The 20,048-nt window shown below is 40.9% G+C and overlaps 1 protein-coding gene across 1 annotated transcript; it reads right to left on the bottom strand.

The window, feature by feature from the left end:
• Nucleotides 1-1,336: 1,336 nt before the first annotated feature.
• On the bottom strand, nucleotides 1,337-10,817 carry LOC311131605 (regulator of G-protein signaling 4-like). Its single transcript, XM_084164673.1, has 5 exons — nucleotides 10,650-10,817; nucleotides 10,194-10,292; nucleotides 5,986-6,047; nucleotides 3,510-3,673; nucleotides 1,337-3,009 (listed from the first exon to the last, which is right to left on the bottom strand). The coding sequence occupies exons 1-5, from the start codon at nucleotides 10,691-10,693 to the stop codon at nucleotides 2,770-2,772; spliced, it is 609 nt and encodes a 202-aa protein (XP_084020799.1). The 5' UTR covers nucleotides 10,694-10,817; the 3' UTR covers nucleotides 1,337-2,769.
• Between the last annotated feature and the right edge of the window lie 9,231 nt (nucleotides 10,818-20,048).

The following is a 20,048-nucleotide window of genomic DNA, read 5'->3' as shown; positions in this document are numbered from 1 at the left end:
TTTTATACAGGTAACGAGTTCAAACAGGTGCAGTTAATACAGGTAATGAGTTGAGAACAGGAGGGCTTCTTAAAGAAAAACTAACAGGTCTGTGAGAGCCGGAATTCTTACTGGTTGGTAGGTGATCAAATACTTATGTCATGCAATAAAATGCAAATTAATTACTTAAAAATCATACAATGTGATTTTCTGGATTTTTGTTTTAGATTCCGTCTCTCACAGTTGAAGTGTACCTATGATAAAAATTACAGACCTCTACATGCTTTGTAAGTAGGAAAACCTGCAAAATCGGCAGTGTATCAAATACTTGTTCTCCCCACTGTACATACATTTACTGAAACCCCACAGTTACACACGGTTATATTAACAGTATTACTCTTTTCATGTAGCCCACTTTTGGCCAGCTATAGCCTAACAACCAATCAAGCAACATTATGGAGATTGCATGGCAGTGTGCTCGATTTTATACACCTGTCAGCAACGGGTGTGGCTGAAATAGCCGAATCCACTAATTTGAAGGGGTGTCCATATACTTTTGGCCATGTAGTGTATCTTCACTGTGGCTCTGAATAAACAAGCTTTAATGGCAAACAAATTACACTGTCTGTTGTTGGCACCAATGAGAGCTGTGCGAAAGGTAATATTAAACTTCCTTTTTTAAAATATGTCCACTGCTTCCACAAGTGCTTTCAGTGACACACAAATAACCTTTGAATCGATGTGATCTGCATCAGGCCATTGACGTAAGACCTTATCTTTCTAATTATGGCTTGTGATAGCACGGGTCAAGACCACGTATGGGAGAAGCAAAGAGTGAGTGAACCTAGTCTTCTGTACAGTTGCTTCTTCTATTTTTGCCCAACTCTTATGCCAAGTTGTATGTATGTAAATACTGTCTTTTCCACATTAAAGTTGCAGTCTGTGGTAATAAACTAGTAGGAATATTGTGTACTGGCGCATATCGTCTGTCACTAGCACTGTGTCCTCTACAGTGGGAGGTAAAAGCAATATTTATACTGAGAGCAGTCCATAGTTTCAAGTAGTTTAAACTGGTGTCTGTGTAACTCTCTGTCGTCCCGTTTCTCTGTTTATCAACAGATGAACTAATTAAATCTGAATTTTTTCAGTGGTGATGTATTCAGTTTATACAGGGCAATAGAATGTTGAAACCTATTGGAATACATGGTCGTAGGAAACTGCACATTGCCTTAAATAGAATAAGTACAGCTAGTGTGCTGAAATTAGCATATGTATGTTTTCGACACTGGAAAGTTTTACAATATTGGCCTTTCGTTCATTTGGGTAAATGTCTGAAAATAAGTAACCAACTCTGTGATACATTGTTTTATTCACAAATAAATTATGAATAAACGTGAATAGGAAAATAAAATAAATATAAACATGATTATTACATTTTACAATAAATATTTAGCCATCATCATTGGAGGCGAGTAGGAGTCATGTTTAAACAAAACTTACAGAACCATATAATGATATCAATAGCATTACCAATAACCATATAATGATATCAATAGCATTACCAATAACCATATAATGATATCAATAGCATTACCAATAACAATATAACATAAATAATTTACAATAAGCAATACAGGGAGTTATTATCAAAATACAATACCAACAAAGCTATAATTTGAGCAGCTTTCATGTAATGAACACAAAGCTTACAGCCATGTAATAATTTAATAAGAATATAGACATATGTGAAGGCCCGTTCTCATGTATTAAGCTACGGAAGAAGATTTCCAGCACTGGCAGGTGTGTTGTGTTTCTGTCCCAGTTCTGTAATGTACATGTGGGTAATTTGCTACCTTCATGCGGTGAAACGAAGCTGAGGGACAACATTCAAATTGTTCAGATGATGTCCATTCAGAAGCATGTCTGACTGTCTGTGGGGTTACTTCATAAGCACAACAGGAAAGGATCAGGTGAAGCAAGGAAAGTGTAACAGTCGCTGAATTGCTCAAATGGGAGTGTGTGCGTGTCAGTGTGTCTGTGTGTGTCTGTGTGTGTGTTAGGGGTGGATAGAGAAGTAATTCCAGATTGTTTCTCCCTGTGTTGTGAATCAAAACATCACCTGGTCATGACTTTGTTGGCAGGTTAACAGAGGGCAAGTGAGTTACACCTTAGCAGTGCACAAACTGGCCACAGGTAAAGTAAAGACAGAAAAACAGTGTCAAACAAAACATCAGTCAGGTGAAATAAGCTTTTAACACCAATCCAGCCTTAGTTATCTCCATTCAGAAACTATCATCTAATTTATCACTCAGTTTGAGGAAGAGCATTTTCAAGCCGGAAAGCATTATTGGTGTTTAAGCATGACTTAGCTTTGAGCTCTTGATTAAAGCCAGACAGAGGGGACACAGGGAACTGACCAGAGTGAAATACCTAAATGCCTGTTTGAACCATTTGTTAGAGCTCTGGAAGATATTCAGTGGAAAGAAAGCAGACCCTCGCACAACAATGAAAATCAAGGAAAGGAGCATCCTTTCAGGAGCATATTTCTTCCTGAAAAATCACATCTCTGACAGTTTTCTCTCCCTCTCCAACCATCCCCTCGTCTCAAAAATAATCAATTTGTGATGCGTGTTGAAATAGTTATCTGGAACAATGGACGGAAAAAATAAAACCCCACCCACTCATAATAATCCGTTTTCTCTTCAAGACTACCTGCTTTTTCCCTCACAGATTGACAAAATTTGACACATTCTTCAATCTGTCCTTGTTTCTCTCTCTCTCCATCTCCATCTATGCACCACATCTGTTCTCAGAACAGCCTATTTTCCCTCCTTTCATCTTCAGCACACAGAGTGGGGTGGTAGTGGGCAACAGGGACAGATCCTGGATCAGTTTGGAGCAGAGGAACCGTCTGTATGAGTCTTTCTCCATCAGAGTGAATATCTTCTGCTGGGCGTTGTCGAAACAGGATAGGCCGGCAATAGACAGGTTCTGTCTGGTCTCCTCTCGCGTTGCTGAGTCCAGGTTCACCTGATAGGGAGAGGGAAAAATAGATACACACTGTATAAGTAATGCATTAAAACATGGATACTGTATCAACATAATGTGCCTTACAAATTGCTATACAAATCCAAAAGGACAATCCCAAAGGAAAAACAACAGGTGTTTTTAGGAAGGGGGGAATCATTGAAGAGGTAATCCACAGTTGAAACAATAACAAAGCGTTCTCCCCACCACTGTTTTGGTGAAAAAATGAGGTATGGGGATGGAGAAATGTAACCACTCTCAAATTCATAGACATCAAAATGATATGATGATATCAAAATTATAGTTTTAACCCGCTTTTGAGAGTGTCTCTCAGTTGGTATAGGTTGTGTTGCTCTTGCTTGGTTGACATAATATTTGCATATGTCCAGGCTGTCATTTTAAATAAGAATGTATTCTTAACTGTCTTGCCTGGTTAAATAATGAAAAATAAAAAAAGTTTTATGATCATGCCGTAAACATGCCAAATCTTATTTCCATTTGACCTCATTTGGAGAGTCTGCCTCGATGTACTGTTCGTAGATCTCTTTGGCATTTGCCGCCATCTTGTTTTGGGCAGACTTTTTGTATTCCTCACAAGCGTTCCAGAATTCCATGTTCTCCTGGCTGAACTCTGACTTCAGGAACGCAGTGAACATTGTACGACCACCTGATAGACAGACAGACAGACAGACAGACAAAGAGAGAAAGAGGATAGGTTAGATTAGTCTCAGTTCCTCTTACTTAGCATGTGTAACATCCAGAGATATTTCCTGGGTGCTGGGTTGAGTGTTCGGGGGGGTTGAGAGAGAGAGAGAGAGAGAGAGAGAGAGAGAGAGAGAGAGAGAGAGAGAGAGAGAGAGAGAGAGAGAGAGAGAGAGAGAGAGAGCATCCCTCTGTAGGGAGTCAGTGGTGGAGGTCAAGGCCTGGATGGTTCTCAGGAGATGTTGCTCCTGCTCTGTGTCGCAGCCTGGTCTCATAAACTAGACGTAACATAGTAGAAGTAAATCCGGAACACTCAAATTAGTATGATATGCTACGTTTGGTATGGTTACATAAGACAGATTGTTATTTAAGGCAAAAATGAATGCAGGGTCGTTGGTTGGGGTGGATGGGTAGCCATATAACGCTAACATCTAGCAACGCAAAGGTTGTGAGTTCAAATCTCATCATGGACAACTTTAGCATTTTAGCTAATTTGCAACTTTTCAACTATTTACTACTTTTGAGCTACTTTGCAACTACTTAGCATGTTAGCTAACCCTAACCCTAACCTTAACCCGTTAAGCTAAGCCTTCCCCTAACCCTAACCTTAAACCTTTAACCTAACTCCTAAACTTAACCCTAACCCCTAAGCCTAACCCCTAGCCTAGCTAACGTTAGCCAGCTAGCTAACGTTAGCGACCTAGCTAGAATTCATAACATATCATACGTTTTGCTAATTAGTAACATATCATACGAAATGGGTGCTGGACATATACAAATTAATACATACCATACGAAAGGTAACATATCATACTAAATGGAGTGTCCTGGATGTACGTACAGAATAATACGAAATGCTCTGAGACTAGGTTGGGTGTCCCCACAGACAGCCTGACACCACATGGACTGTCAGCACACACACACTAGTGATGCGTGGGTCAGCTGTTTGTTCACCAGCACCTGCCCACAATTGCTAATAACCCATCCGCAACCACCCGACTATATGTGATAAAGTGAAAATCTGTGCCCCGCACCCGACCCTAACCCGCAAATATAGAAAATGGGTTGTAGAGTCAGAGATGGCAGAACGATTTATTGAAAGGGGGTGCAGGATTTTTTATCTGCTTATAATTTCCGACATTTTGGTAGGCTATATGTACATGCAGCTTCTCTTCTGTTATTACTTGTTATCCTAGAAGACTAAATAAACCCTTGCTCAACAGAATAATGTCATAAATCGATGGAATTAATGCTTCAATCTAGTTGACATGGTAAGTTCTCTTTCATCTTTGTGAAGCAAGATGCTGAAATAAATAAATTATAGCCTATTTCTCCACTCCTGTTCCGGATTCAAAATGTAAATTTGGTGTATCATTTTACTGCAAGAAATGCTTAATCCTGCAGAAGTTAGGCTAATATTATATAAGGATATGTGAGAGGTTATAGACCTACAGTCAGTGTCCAGATTTCAATTTGGCAACTATTCCATTTAGCCCATCTGAGCCTACAGTTCCCTTGACGTGCCATTCTGAAGTCCCCGACTTGTGACTGTGGAATTTGTATAGCGCCTCATAATCATCACACATAACATAGCCGGCACTGCTATCATCCTCTTTTCACCAAATCTATCCCAAACATTGCTGTTCAGTCCCTCCCTTCTGTTTATTTTCAAGTTAACTCTCCATTTCGCAGCATTTCTCTTATTTAATTCAATTTAACATTGTTATTTTTGCCTCAGTCGATCGTCGTTAACTTTTTCTGCCCAAGTTCCCAAAAGCATTTGGCGATTGGTGTGTATTTGACGGGTACAGTTAGGCACTAATGCCAGATAAAAATAATGGAAAAATAAAACTTACAAAAAACAGAAAAAAATTATGAAGAAAAATAACTTTTAAAAACCATGCATTGTTTTCTCTTTATTCAACCTGCCCACCACCCACCCGCCCTTCATCCACACAAGTTATGGTTCAACCTGCGCATCACACACACACACAAGGAGGGAGCAGAGCAGCAGGCGCCTAGGGGCTACCCAGCTTACCCTCCAGACACGTAGCACACGTCTGGAGTGTATGCTGGTAATAGGTCATGGTAGAGTTTTGTCAGAGATTCGGGAGTTCAGGAATTCTACACAAGGGGCAGTAGAGTGCTTCAATTAAATTCAAAATCAATACAACTTTTCAATTCAGTAAACCATCACATTTGAGCACATTTGAGCAAGATAAACTCCCCAATCCTACAGTATTCTAAAGATGTCTCTTCGGTTTGTGAGAAACTCACCTTCACAATTCATCAGGTCGTTGAAGGACAGCTTCCATTTCTCAACATCAGCAGGTGAACCTCTAAAACCAGAGAAAGAGCATAATTATTATACTGTACACCTGTATTACTGGGAGAAACAATAATATTTGAAATATTTCAGTACATCTGTTGTGTGATATCTCACAGTTCTTGACCTACATATTGCTGATGACCTGTATTTTAATGATAGCCTACCAGTAGATTTCATAATGTTCTTTACAACATGACATTGACAACTGTATTTTCCATGAGCATTAGCCATACCGGGTGCACCTCTTCGAGCTACTGAGTAACCATAATTTATTTACATTATTCACCTATTTGAGCTAATGAGTAACCAACCATTTTATAACATTATCAGGCAGATCGCTGAAGAGAGACTTCGAAATTGGACATCTATCCATGTTCTGAGGACATCGGGAAATGCCTTCAAAACCGGCCACTAGGGGCAACAGTGAGCGCTATTACCATCAAGTAGGTTTGGGGTTTTGCGCGGTTGTGAACAGAGTGGTGGATGGGTTTAATCCCATGACCCTGGACCCTTAACCATTCGGAATGAGTCCATAAACTTAATGTTTTAACCCTATCCAAAACCTTATACTTCCAAATTGAACGTTTGGAGCAACTTAGAAATGTTTGTTTGGAGAAACAGAATGATACTGAGCAGGAGGACCATAGCCGCGGGATGTAGGGGTGCTGAAGCTGATGCAGCACCCCCTGATAAATGTAAATAATGTTTCCAAAATTATATAATTACTCCTGTCTAAACACACTGAATTTGGGCAGCATACACGCAAAATATCGAACAGATTGTTGAGTTGCGGCCATAGAATATAATCCATAGCACCCAGCTAGCACATAACGTTCTGAGAACCACATGTTCTTAGAGCGTGGTTGTCCTATGGTTATATTGCATACAACCTTCCCATAACTTTTCCTACAGGTTTCCTCATGGTCCTATTTAAAGTAATGTTCTCAGAATGTTCAGAGAATGTTGAAAAACAACATTCTTCTGTGGGAATTCCAGTACTTCAGCATAAAGTTTTCTGCAGGTTTCCTCATGGTTCAATTTAAAGACCTCTTCTCAGAACATTAAGAAAACCTTCCATAAGAACCACAAGAAAACATTAGTAACGTTCAAAGAACGTTCTAATGTTATTTTAAAACAAATACATTCCATTATCAGCATCAACAAAACGATCTATCTACTATCTTGTTAAATGTGTTCAGGTGTGTTGGTCGAGCCCACTAATTGGCTACACCTGATCTTAATGAATGCTTGTTTCCTTTGAAATAGGGTGTTTGAATAGACTGAAATGAATAGCCTTGTATGAGTTTAAAAAAACATGGCATGTTAGCTCCATCCTGGTGGCGCAGTGGACTAATCCCATGGTTAGAGAGCAGAAGATCATAGGTTGTCATGCCAGAATAAAAAATACATGTGTTTGCATGATTAATGCCTAAGCAACTGAATTTATATGTGTCCTATCTGTGCTTGGAGTTCAAAACAGTTAAAGTAGCAGTGTTATTAAAAGTCTTATTGAAACATGTTCTCAGAATGTTATTCAAATAACTCATAATTTGTGTTCTCAGAACGTTAATAAAACCTCCCAGGAAAACTTTCTGGGAACCATAGAAAAACTTTCTCAGAGCCTCCCTGTAATGTAAAAAATCACATTCTGTTCTCAGAACGTAAAATAAACGTTATGTTTTAACGGTCAGGAAACTTATGGCTTCGTTCCCAGAACCAATGGGAAATCAAAAAACGTACATTCCCACAACTTCCAAGGAACCAAATGTGCTAGCTGGAAAAGGGTTTTGGAACCTCACCCTGGTAATTTGACTGGTAAACTCATGGGTATGCTCAAAATGGCTGTCAGTCCTGACTTGAATGGGCACTTTCATTCTATGGATTCTATTTCTACTGATTTTATTTCTCTATGCGCTTTCAGTGTATAGCTAAAGGCTTTTAGCAAATTTCTAAATACAATCGCGGGAAAAAGGTTTGGAAAGCAAATGCCTACTGCTGAAAAGAGAAAACTAATTTGTCAGTAGAAGCTACCATTTTCTTTCTCAACAACTCGGACGAACAGTACTGTATTTTAAAGTGTGCTCTGGTTTATCTTGAGACCATCACAGGTGCGGTGAGAAGCCTAGGCTATGCATATTCATGTTATCTTCATCATTGGGTGAGTCAGTGCCACTGGAAAGTTGATTTAGTAGCCTACTGCAGTATATAATAGTTATATATTTCCTCCTAATATTGTACAATCTGTGTGTCGCCCTTCTTTTTATTGGCACTGGGCCAGGTCAAGACCAAGGTCCGGTTTCTCAAAAGCATTTTAAGGCTAAGTTCATCTTAGAACCGTAGGATCCTATTTTCAACAATGAACTTAGCCTAAGATGCGTTTTTATGTATCTGTTTGACAGTGTCAGGGTAGCCACACATTTTGGTCATTGTGTAGTATTAAAAAGGATTCTGATAATGTCTCCTGTCATGTAGGCCTAAGATTTCCCCCCCATGTGTGTAAATCCTAAAAACGCTTCTGCTGAACTGTATGCCGCTAGGCAAATGCCATGATAGAATGCGTTATTTTAAAGGGATTGTTTTTTAACTGAAAGTACCATTTAAATTTTTTATTCCGAAGTCAAATGATATCACCTACATTGGCTACAATCAGATGATCAAAGTTGATCAATATTAATGCAAATTGTGAGGTTGCAATTAAGGGGTTGCATAAATTTTTTCTCATCAGGTTAGATTAGATTAGATTGATTAGGTTGATTAGATTTAGCGCTAATGAAATAAAAAGTCAGGCTGGATGTTGTCTATGCTAACTAGTTTAGGGACAACAGATGCTAAACAGTTGCAAGAACTGGTTGAATCAATGTTGTTTCCACATCCTTTCAACAACAAAAATAAATGTGATGACGTTGAATCAATGTTGAAAACTGATTGGATTTGCAGAAAGTCATTCAGGTAAGGGAATTTTGTCTTTTTTTCACCCAACCTTTAACCTAAATACAAGGACATGGTGACATGTTATGTTGATTTCACGTTGAATTCACATCAGTTGACAACTTAACCTAATGTAAATCAAAACTAGACATTGAAATGACGTCTGTGCCCAGCGGGTAGACCTGCATTAAAACCTATTTACCCACGTGTTCAATGGTTATTGCCTTAAGAGCATTATTCCCCATGGTGTGATAAATTAATTTAATGGAGTCTGAAGGCTATTTTATCTATGATCTCTAGTGTGTTGTTCAATATTAAACTGAAAAAATATGTAAACGCAACATGCAACAATTTCAACGATTTTACTGAGTTACAGTTCATATAAGGAAATCAGTCAATTGCATTAATTCATTAGGCCCTAATCTATGGATTTCACATGACTGGGCAGGGGCACCCAGCCAATCAGAATGAGTTTTTCCCCACAAAAGGGCTTTATTACAGACAGAAATACTCCTCAGTTTCATCAGCTGTCCGGGTGGCTGGTCTCAGACGATCCCGCAGGTGAAGAAGCCGGATGTGGAGGTCCTGGGCTGGTGTGGTTACACGTGGTCTGCGGTTGTGAGGCCGGTTGGACGTAATTCCAAATTCTCTAAAATGACGTTGGAGGTGACTTATGGTAGAGAAATGAACATTCAATTCTCTGGCAACAGCTCTGGTGGATATTCCTGCAGTCAGCATGCCAATTGCACGCTCCCTCAAAACTTGAGACATCTGTGGCATTGAGTTGTGTGACAAAACTGCACATTTTAGAGTGGCCTTTTACTATCCCTAGCACAAGGTGTGTAATGATCATGCTGTTTAATCAGCTTCTTGATATGCCACACCTGTCAGGTGGATGGATTATCTTGGCAAAGGAGAATTGCTCACTAACAGGGATGTAAACAAATTTGTGCACAACATTTTTGAGAAATAAGCTTTTTGTGCGTATGGAACATTTCTGGGATCTTTTATTTCAGCTCATGAAACATGGGACCAACACTTTACATGTAGCATTGATATTTTTGTTCAGTCTGTATGATATTGAGTATCAAGTGTTTATTTGCTGCTGTCATATAACAGGTATCCCTGGTAAAATAGATCCTTAATCTCAAAGAAATGTCCTTTATAAATAAATTATAAATCAATCAATCAATACATTCAAAGTGTCATTATTCTCCTGTACACTCACCTCTTGGCAGCGGTGGTCTTCTCTTTGACCGGTTTCTGGTCTGGTGGAAACTCAGGCTTCTGGAGCAGAAAGCCAATCTTGTGTTTAATGTCTTTGGCACTGAGGGAGGAGAGAAAGTGGGTAGTGTTAGGCTACAGAATGTATTAAAACATCTCATTAAGACACAGTGGTGTGTCCTATTATATGTAATGCACTTATAGCAGAACCAAGATGCCTGGCACACAAGGCTCGTATACAACATACATTACTGTCTGAAAATATCCCATTGCAGCACAGACATTACATCTTTCAGTTGTTAGAATCTCACATGTTGCATTACTTGTTTCAAATTTTAAACCAAGCATTTTCCAACTGTTACTGTTGCATGCATCCTCTTCCATACAAGTCAATACATGTTCCACACATGTTGATAGTGATCTACAACAACATGCTAACAAACTAGAATAACCATCTTACCTTTTCAAGCAGGTTGCAGGCAGTGTTGCTAATCCCTTACACATGTTGTATGCTTACTCAATCCAAATCTAGGATAATGATTTGCAGTGGTTTAGAGTGCAGAGGAGAAGTCTGTAATAGTATGACTGTTAGTCCTGTCAGTGTGTCAGTGGTATGCTGTGTCTTAGTGAAATCTCCTCCCACAGTTGGGGTTTTATACAACTACAGTGCTCACACACAGACAGAGAGCCAATCACAGCCCTCACTGGGCTAAGTATGCTCGATCAATTCTCTCAAAGGGGGAAAATAATATCAGCAGGGAGAAGAGCACTGACGTGAGTAACAGACTAAACTAAATATGCTTTTCACTGAATAAGAGAAGGTGATTTCCATTGCCTTCCCTCTTTGGAATGATTTAGGATAATTATGTTATTGTAAAGAAGCCAAAGATATACAAATACTTTCTTTCTTTGCCAATAGTATTAGTCCAATATTGCTTTCGCCACCTTGGATCATCTTGTGCTCTTCTCAATGTTATGGATCAGTTGCTTGTGGATGGTGTTGACATAGTAGCCTATAGAGGCTCTCGCTTTGGTTGCATTGATTGAGTCAACAATGCATTGACTTACACATTTGTGCGTGCACCTGAGGCATAAGGACTAGGTATGAATTGGCTTGGATTGAACCTGTGTCGTTTGCACACCACTAGACTGTGTTAGCCTGCTGAGCTAAAGGTTAGGTATTAGTTCAGGGAGATCTTCAGGTCTCAGGCTAGGTTAATTCCTTATGCGAGCGTGGTTCACCAAACCACCTCTGTTACAAAGGGGTCCATTAAAATGGCATTGACGTCATCATCAACTCCCCTCATTTCAAACTCCACATCCCCAGAACATTCCCTGAGCCTCTCCTTTTATCAACGGCCCAAACTCAGCTTCCTTTGATCTACATGAAGGGTAGCAGAAACACACACATACTGTACCTCTGTGTACATGTTTAGCCGGCATAGGTATTTAAACTCTGGATGGCTGCCCAGAGCATAGCAGCGTGTGGAGGAAACGTAATGCAGTGAAACTGTTATGTGGCTGATTGCTGTAAACTGTTGTCTGATGGCAACATTCAGAATGAAAAGAGAACTGTTTGTTTGTGTAACTGAGGTGAGTTAGTTAAACTCACTCCTCAGGTTGAAATACCCTAGCCATCGAATTGCTAGCTTTTCGGTGGTGCAGCTGGCTAATGTGTTTCAAGAGGGCCGGTCACGTGCGTTTCAAAGACAAAAGCCACAAGCTCAAGACCCTGTCATGACTCTCCTTGGTGAGGATCAAAGGTGCCAGGTCAGCTTGGCAAATGGCTGACAGATACCCAGAAAATGCCCCTTTTTACCCGAGGGTATAAAAGATTGAGTTAAGAATTAACAGACCAGACCAGACGGACTCAAGCTGCAGCTTTTGTCTCCATTGGTTACGATCCTGAAAATCAACACGAGGTGAAGACGACAAAGTCGCCTCTCTAACAATCAATGTTACGGCTGAGTAGCTGTTCTAAGTACTGTATCTAAGAAGGTGAATTTAAGTGGGACCATCCTGTTACTCTCTTCAAACCATCGTCTACTACACTGCTCTAATCACCCCACTGGGGATCATCAACATGGCTGATTAGCTGTCCTCAGAAGACCACTTCCAGAACGAGTGAAAGTAAACAGACAACTAAGAAGAAGGACATTGGGACCTCTTGTGGACAATCAGAGCCTTACACCTGAGAACGAAGTAGAAGGCCCATCCGAAGGAGAAGGCCCAATCGAACCCTTTCCACAAGGGCCTGGGTCCAACAGAGATACACGACGAAGACCTTACTTCTTACCCAAAAGGGCTCCATCTTTTGTAACAAGTGTCATATTGTGTTAGTCCGCTAGGGACCTGTCGTCATCGTATTAAGTTTCTAATCAATAACCTATACTGTGTGTGTGTGTGTGTGTGTGTATCCTGTGTTATCATTTAGTTTGGTAGTAAATAAATAATCAAATCAATTTGTGTGGTATGGAATGATCAGCAAGACTCGGGTTTGTGCAGATTCAAGAAGTCTGTGACATTCAGAATGAGACTGATATGAGGTAAATGATTAATAAGTTACTGTTATCGATATCTATATATTATTGAGTTTAATTCGGGAGATTGTAACTCGTTAAACAACTTCTCCCGTGGTGCCCCAAATTCCTAATGAGTTAATTGTTACATGATTCATTTAATCGAGTAACAATTAAACATAGTAGGTAATTATTTGATAAATAACAGTCATCACATAAATGAAAGTCACGTCACGACAACCCAGTGTGGGCTTGTGAGTAAGGAAGCAAAGCTGTTAAGGAACAACTTGATGCCAGTTACACTTGTTTTCTCAAAATGGCCATTAACAGAACACTAGCCTGCCTGAAGCATGTGTGTGCATGCATGCGCGTCTGTATGTGCGTATGTGCTTGTCTTCCTTCGTTTTTTAAATAATCTGTCTGTAGAGCCAAATTGTTTCTATACTGCGGCCTTCTCAACTGTAGGCATACCGGTTACTGTCAAAATAAAGCAAACACTTGGGTTAACAAGGGATACAAAGTACACTACATACAAAAGTATGTGGACACCTGATCGTCGAACATCTCATTCCAAGATCATGGGCATTCTTATGGAGTTGGTCCCCACTTTGCTGCTATAACAGCCTCCACTCTTCTGGAAAGGCTTTCCACTAGATGTTGGAACATTGCTGCTGGGACTTTCTTCCATTCAGCCACAAGAGCATTAGTGAGGTCGGGCACTGATGTTGGCGATTAGGCCTGGCTCGCAGTCGGCATTCCAATTCATCCCAAAGGGGTTCGATGGGATTTAGGTCAGGGTTCTGTGCAGGCCAATCAAGTTCTTCCACACCGATCTCGACAAACCATTTCTGTATGGACCTCGCTTTGTGCACGGGGGCATTGTCATGCTGAAACAGGAAAGGGCCTTCCCCAAACTGTTGCCACAAAGTTGGAAGCACAGAATCATCTAGAATGTTATTGTATGCTGTAGCGTTAAGATTTCCTTCACTGGAACTAAGGGGCCTAGCCCGAACAATGAAAACAGCCCCAGATTATTCCTCCTCCACCAAACTTTACAGTTAGCACTATGCATTGGGTCAGGTAGCATTCTCCTGACATCCTCCAAACCTAGATTCGTCCGTCAGACTGCCAGCTGGTGAAGCGTGATTCATCACTCCAGAGAGCGCTTTTCCACTGCTCAAGAGTCCAATGGCGGTGAGCTTTACACCACTCCAACCGACGCGTGGTATTGCGCATGGTGATCTTATGCTTATGTGAGGCTGCTTGTGTGGTCTACCACTTCGCGGCTGAGCCGTTGTTGCTCCTAGACGTTTCCACTTCACAATAACAGCACTTACATTTGACCGGGGCAGCTCTAGCAAGGCAGAAATTTGACGAACTGACTTGTTGGAAAGGTGGCATCCTATGACCGTGCCACGTTTAAAGTCACTTAGCTCTTCAGTAAGGCCATTCTACTGACAATGTTTGTCTATGGAGATTGCATGGCTGTGTGCTCGATTTTATACATATTTCAGCAACGGGTGTGGCTGAAATAGCTGAATTCACTAATTTGAAGGGGTGTCCACATACTTTTGTATATATAGTGTATATGTTATGGCAGGGGTTCCCATCCCGTGCCCCCACATGCGCGCACGAGTGTCACATATTTTTCTATGGGCACAAGCACTGTTCATGACACAAACTGTTCACAGCCCTCTTTTTGGCGGAGACTAAATTTGGCAGGTTTATTTCCTGCAATTCTACACATTTTGTCATGGGGTGCAGATAATATTTTGCTGTTTTAAAGCTCATTTTCTGGGCCCTGGGGCTTCAGCCCCGGTAAACTCCTGTATTAATCCGGCCCTGGAGAGGTGGTAACGACACTTTCCTCTAAGCCTGAACACATTGGACAGAAGAATAGTCATACAGTACATGGGTCCAGTGTACAATGTCCTGTATCTGTAGTTCTGACACGCACACACACACACACACACACACACACAGGTAAATTGGCAGCCCATTTCATCCCATGACTGAGATAAAGGGTGATAAACCCATCAGGTGATTGACCCATTACAGTATTCCCATCTGACTCACCAGGCAGGGTTAGTGCATTACCATAGAGGTGTGAGAGAGAGAGAGAGAGAGAGAGAGAGAGAGAGAGAGAGAGAGAGAGAGAGAGAGAGAGAGAGAGAGAGAGAGAGAGAGAGAGAGAGAGAGAGAGAGAGAGATGGTTGGTGTGTGCGCCGGCAGCATTATGGTGTTACGCTGCTAAACCGTATTTTTGTATTTCTGATTCCAGGAGCGACTCTGCAAAGCCTTCATGATTGATGACAGACAGATATAGTGAGGGAAAAAAGTATTTGATCCACTGCTGATTTTGTACGTTTGCTCACTGAAAAAGAAATGATCAGTCTATACTTTTAATGGTAGGTTTATTTGAACAGTGAGAGACAGAATAACAACAAAAACATCCAGAAAAACGCATGTCAAAAATGTTATAAATTGATTTGCATTTTAATGAGGGAAATAAGTATTTGACCCCCTCTCAATCAGAAAGATTTCTGGCTCCCAGGTGTCTTTTATACAGGTAACGAGCTGAGATTAGGAACACACTCTTAAAGGGAGTGCTCCTAATCTCAGTTTGTTACCTGTATAAAAGACCCCTGTCCACAGAAGCAATCAATCAATCAGATTCCAAACTCTCCACCATGGCCAAGACCAAAGAGCTCTCCAAGGATGTCAGGGACAAGATTGTAGACCTACACAAGGCTGGAATGGGCTACAGACCATCGCCAAGCAGCTTGGTGAGAAGGTGACAACAGTTGGTGCGATTATTCGCAAATGGAAGAAACACAAAATAACTGTCAATCTCCCTCGGCTTGGGGCTCCATGCAAGATCTCACCTTGTGGAGTTGCAATGATCATGAGAACGGTGAGGAATCAGCCCAGAACTACACGGGAGGATCTTGTCAATGATCTCAAGGCAGCTGGGACCATAGTCACCAAGAAAACAATTGGTAACACACCACGCCGTGAAGGACTGAAATCCTGCAGCGCCCGCAAGGTCCCCCTGCTCAAGAAAGCACATATACAGGGCCGTCTGAAGTTTGCCAATGAACATCTGAATGATTCAGAGGAGAACTGGGTGAAAGTGTTGTGGTTAGATGAGACCAAAATCGAGCTCTTTGGCATCAACTCAACTCGCCGTGTTTGGAGGAGGAGGAATGCTGCCTATGACCCCAAGAACACCATCCCCACCGTCAAACATGGAGGTGGACACATTATGCTTTGGGGGTGTTTTTCTGCTAAGGGGACAGCACAACTTCACCGCATCAAAGGGACGATGGACGGGGCCATGTACCGTCAAATCTTGGGTGAGAACCTCCTTCCCTCAGCCAGGGCATTGAAAATGGGTTGTGGATGGTTATTCCAGCATGACAATGACCCAAAACACACGGCCAAGGCAACAAAGGAGTGGCTCAAGAAGAAGCACATTAAGGTCCTGGAGTGGCCTAGCCAGTCTCCAGACCTTAATCCCATAGAAAATCTGTGGAGTGAGCTTAAGGTTCGAGTTGCCAAACGTCAGCCTTGAAACCTTAATGACTTGGAGAATATCTGCAAAAAGGAGTGGAACAAAATCCCTCCTGAGATGTGTGCAAACCTGGTGGCCAACTACAGAAATGTCTGACCTCTGTGATTGCCAACAAGGGTTTTGCCACCAAGTACTAAGTCATGTTTTGCAGAGGGGTCAAATACTTATTTCCCCCATTAAAATGCAAATCAATTTATAACATTTTTGACATGCGCTTTTCTGGATTTTTGTTGTTGTTATTCTGTCTCTCACTGTTCAAATAAACCTACCATTAAAATTGTAGACTGATAATTTCTTTGTCAGTGGGTAAACGTACAAAATCAGCAGGGGATCAAATACTTTTTTCCCTCACTGTAGATTGACAGGGACAGAAAGGTCAGTGTCAGAGGAAGGCCCTAAAAATTGTCAGACTCCAGCCACCCAAGTCATAGACTGTTCTCTCTGCTACCGCACGGCAAGCGGTACCAAAGTCTGGAACCAACAGGACCCTGAACAGTTTCTACCCTGAAGCCATAAGACTGCTAAATTGTTAGTTAAATTGTTAACCAAATAGCTACCTGGACTATCTGCATTGACTCTTTTTGTACTAACTTTTTTGACTCATCAATTACGCTGCTGCTACTGTTTACTATCGGTCACTTTATTCCTAGTTATATGTACATATCTACCTCAACTACCTCGTACCCCGGCACATCGATTCGGTACTGGTACCCCTTCTATATAGCCAAGTTATCATTACTCATTATGTATCTATAATTACTTGTTTTACTTTTTTATTATTTCTCAATTTTCTTTCTCTGTTTATTATTGGGAAAGGCTCATAAGTAAGCCTGTAAGTAAGCATTTCACTGTTAGTCTACACAACGCATGTGACAAATAACATTTGATTGGATTTTATTGGATTTGTCTGTGTATGATCAGTCAGTATGATTTAGAGAAGCAGAGGAGACAGAGATGCCTGCTTTTCTGTGTCCACAGACTATAACTCATAATCACAACTGACACATCAAAACATTTATGCTACCCTGTTCTGCATCCTACATACTGTAGTCTGTGTGACTGATATTATTTTCAACTGACTGACTGACTGACTTCATCATTACACTTTCAAAACATGAAAGAATGAGAAAGAACGAAACCCCTGATTAGACTGTGGTCCTGACGTTACACACGTGGAACGCAAACGTTCTGACAAAACTATCAAGCAAACCTTTCTTTGCTCAATCAACTGACCCGTAGACTGTTAGCTAGTCTGGAGTGGGGAGGGGACATATGTGCACATTGTTTAGTAATCTTGTCAGTCATTGGTGGAGGTATTATCTACAGCTGTGAGGCTACGTGCTGTACAGCACAGGGCAGGAGATGGATATCAGACCAGATGCTGCTGAGTGACCGGCTTCTCCGCTTTCATCTGAGGCATGGTGGGGTGGGGCTGGGGAAAGGGGGTTGGATGGTGGCGAAGGTGGGTTGGAGGCTGAGGCTGGGGCCGGGGCTGGAGGTGTGGAGGGCTATGGAGGTGGGCTAGAGTCTGTAACATATACCTTGTATGGACAAACACCTGGCCGTAATCTATCAGGCTGAATCTTTTAGAAGGCTGTAGTCTATGGCCAGCCTCTAACACTGAGGTGTGTAATAATAGAGTTTATTAGGCTTCAGTCACTAGTTCCTCTCAGTGTTTGATGTTGATTGGGTTATTTCAGGACATGTTCCATACACACTGTTTATTTGCCTTAGTAGCACTGTGTAGCTCAAGATGGTTCAGTTGATGATACAACTTGATTACAAAATATGGTCACCCCCGCAAGTAGACTATTTATTTTAATTCAGTTCTATTTCAAATAAATTGTTGCATGGACTTTCCATTCAAGTTGGATTAATCCTGGGCTACAGCTCCCAATGACAAATGGATAATCACTTTTAAGAGTAGAACACACCAGATTTTTGGCCATTCTAAATTTTGCCGCCAAGTTTGGTCATTATTTTTAACCACATTCATCATAGCTTTTCATTAGCTACATTTCAGAGTTCATTTACAATTTGTATGACTTACTCTGTTTTCAACAGAAACATCCGAACATTCTTCATTGATAGTTAAACCTTTACATAAAATGTTGAATATAAATTACACTATCATATACTATTAACTACTACATCAATTAACGTACTGACGTGAATCATAAATAACCATTAAGGCCTTTCCTCAATGGATGGAAAATAAACATCTTATGCAAGAGAGCCACTGGGGTACGTGTCGCACATGAAGTCTCCTCCAGGAATAGTTTGACATGGTGTCTCTGTCGTGTAGGGGAGAGTGGGGTCAGTTGAGCAATTTTTTACATTCAGCATCACTCCATCAAGGGAAATATAGTATTCTTTCTAACAGAGATATCTACATATATTTCAGGCTGTTGTGTATCTGTGGAAATAATCAGAATTCATGTAAACAGTTTTTAAAACACCCAAAAGTGGGCTCTTGCACAACTTACACCAGGTATTTGGTCAGTTGAACTGCGGGACAGGGTAAGTTAAGCTGCTTACAAATGTCTGTTCTGAATTAAATATTACCACTACCTTTTTAAAACCGTGTCTTAAAATCTTAATTTCCGAAACACAATTTAACAATCAGAATAGCTTTTTGTCTTTTAATAATTTTAAGCATATTTTAAAACAGGCTTAACACCTAACACTTTGTACTTTTTTGATTTAACACTTTTAACAGGCCAGGCCCTGTTACCTCATATCCCACTTCAATTTGTTCAACTTGCCATTGACTCAACTTACCAGAGCAAACATTTTGACTATTTTAGCACACACAGCTAGCACATTCATGCTAGTTTTAGGACCTCATATTGAAGCTTATAGAGACTAACTGATGTATAGAACAATCGTAAAATGATCTATTTTGGTTTAGATACAAGCATCATGAAACCTCTAACACAAATACATTTGACTTGATGAAAATCAGTTTGAGACCTAACTTGCATCTTCATTCAGAGCACTTCCTAAATTTGGTCAAATTGTTACTTTTGTGTTTGGTTTCATAGAAACAAGGGTGGCTCAATTTACCCCACTCTCTACTACCGTCTCTCCTTCGGGGAGAGGAAGCCTTAACCCACCCAATACATATATTTCCCTGGGGACACACAAGAGGACATGCACCGGGGATGGAAAATAAGATTGTGTGTCAGCTAAGACGTCATGTTCCTGAGGCCTCAAGGTAGGGACAGAGGCTGAAGCCACCGTTCATCGCAGAGATAGGTTGGGATGGGAAAGATGGGGCTTACCTTTTAGGGGGTGGGGGGGGGGGGGGGGGGTATTAATGTCCAATTTCAAATTACAGTACATTGACATTTCACATTTGGAGTGACATATGGCCAGTGGCCTTGTCTGTTTTGCATGTTACGTGTCACATATCAGTTTGCAAACAATGTAAAAATATGTATATATTATTGAGTTAATAAAGCCGCACACAAACCTGGTCTCTTTTTTGTTTTCTTGAATAAGGCAGCTCCAAAATGCAGGTGTTTCAGCCTAGCTCAGTGCTTTCTGTGGTGGTGGGGCAAGCCAGCAGAAAATAGGAGCGTTGCGCCGTGATTGGCTCAGTGTTCTGTCACTCATGGGGACACTACGTCACCGCCAAGTCTAAGTCCTTACTAAGAGTAGACATCGAAAATTCAAGCCCTTTGGTCCCTGCCATAGAGTTACATTAGAAGTGCCCTTCCAAGAAGGCTCAAGGTCATTGGCCACAGATAAAATTACGACAAAT

This window comes from Coregonus lavaretus (genome assembly GCF_964263955.1).
Source record: "Coregonus lavaretus genome assembly, chromosome: 6".
Classification (NCBI taxonomy): domain Eukaryota; kingdom Metazoa; phylum Chordata; class Actinopteri; order Salmoniformes; family Salmonidae; genus Coregonus; species Coregonus lavaretus.
The sequence above is the reverse complement of the archived record's forward strand: the minus strand, read 5'-3'. Positions and strand labels throughout refer to the sequence as shown.

What these genes read in the sequence shown, in the direction of transcription:
- LOC311131605 (XM_084164673.1), bottom strand. Translation starts at nt 10,693, where the DNA reads ATGTGTAAGGGATTAGCAACACTGCCTGCAACCTGCTTGAAAAG. An exon ending in CCTGCAACCTGCTTGAAAAG is followed by an intron (nt 10,293 to 10,649) that starts GTAAGATGGTTA and finishes CTCCTCCCTCAG; the next exon opens with TGCCAAAGACATTAAACACA. An exon ending in CGACCTGATGAATTGTGAAG is followed by an intron (nt 3,674 to 5,985) that starts GTGAGTTTCTCA and finishes TCTGTCTATCAG; the next exon opens with GTGGTCGTACAATGTTCACT.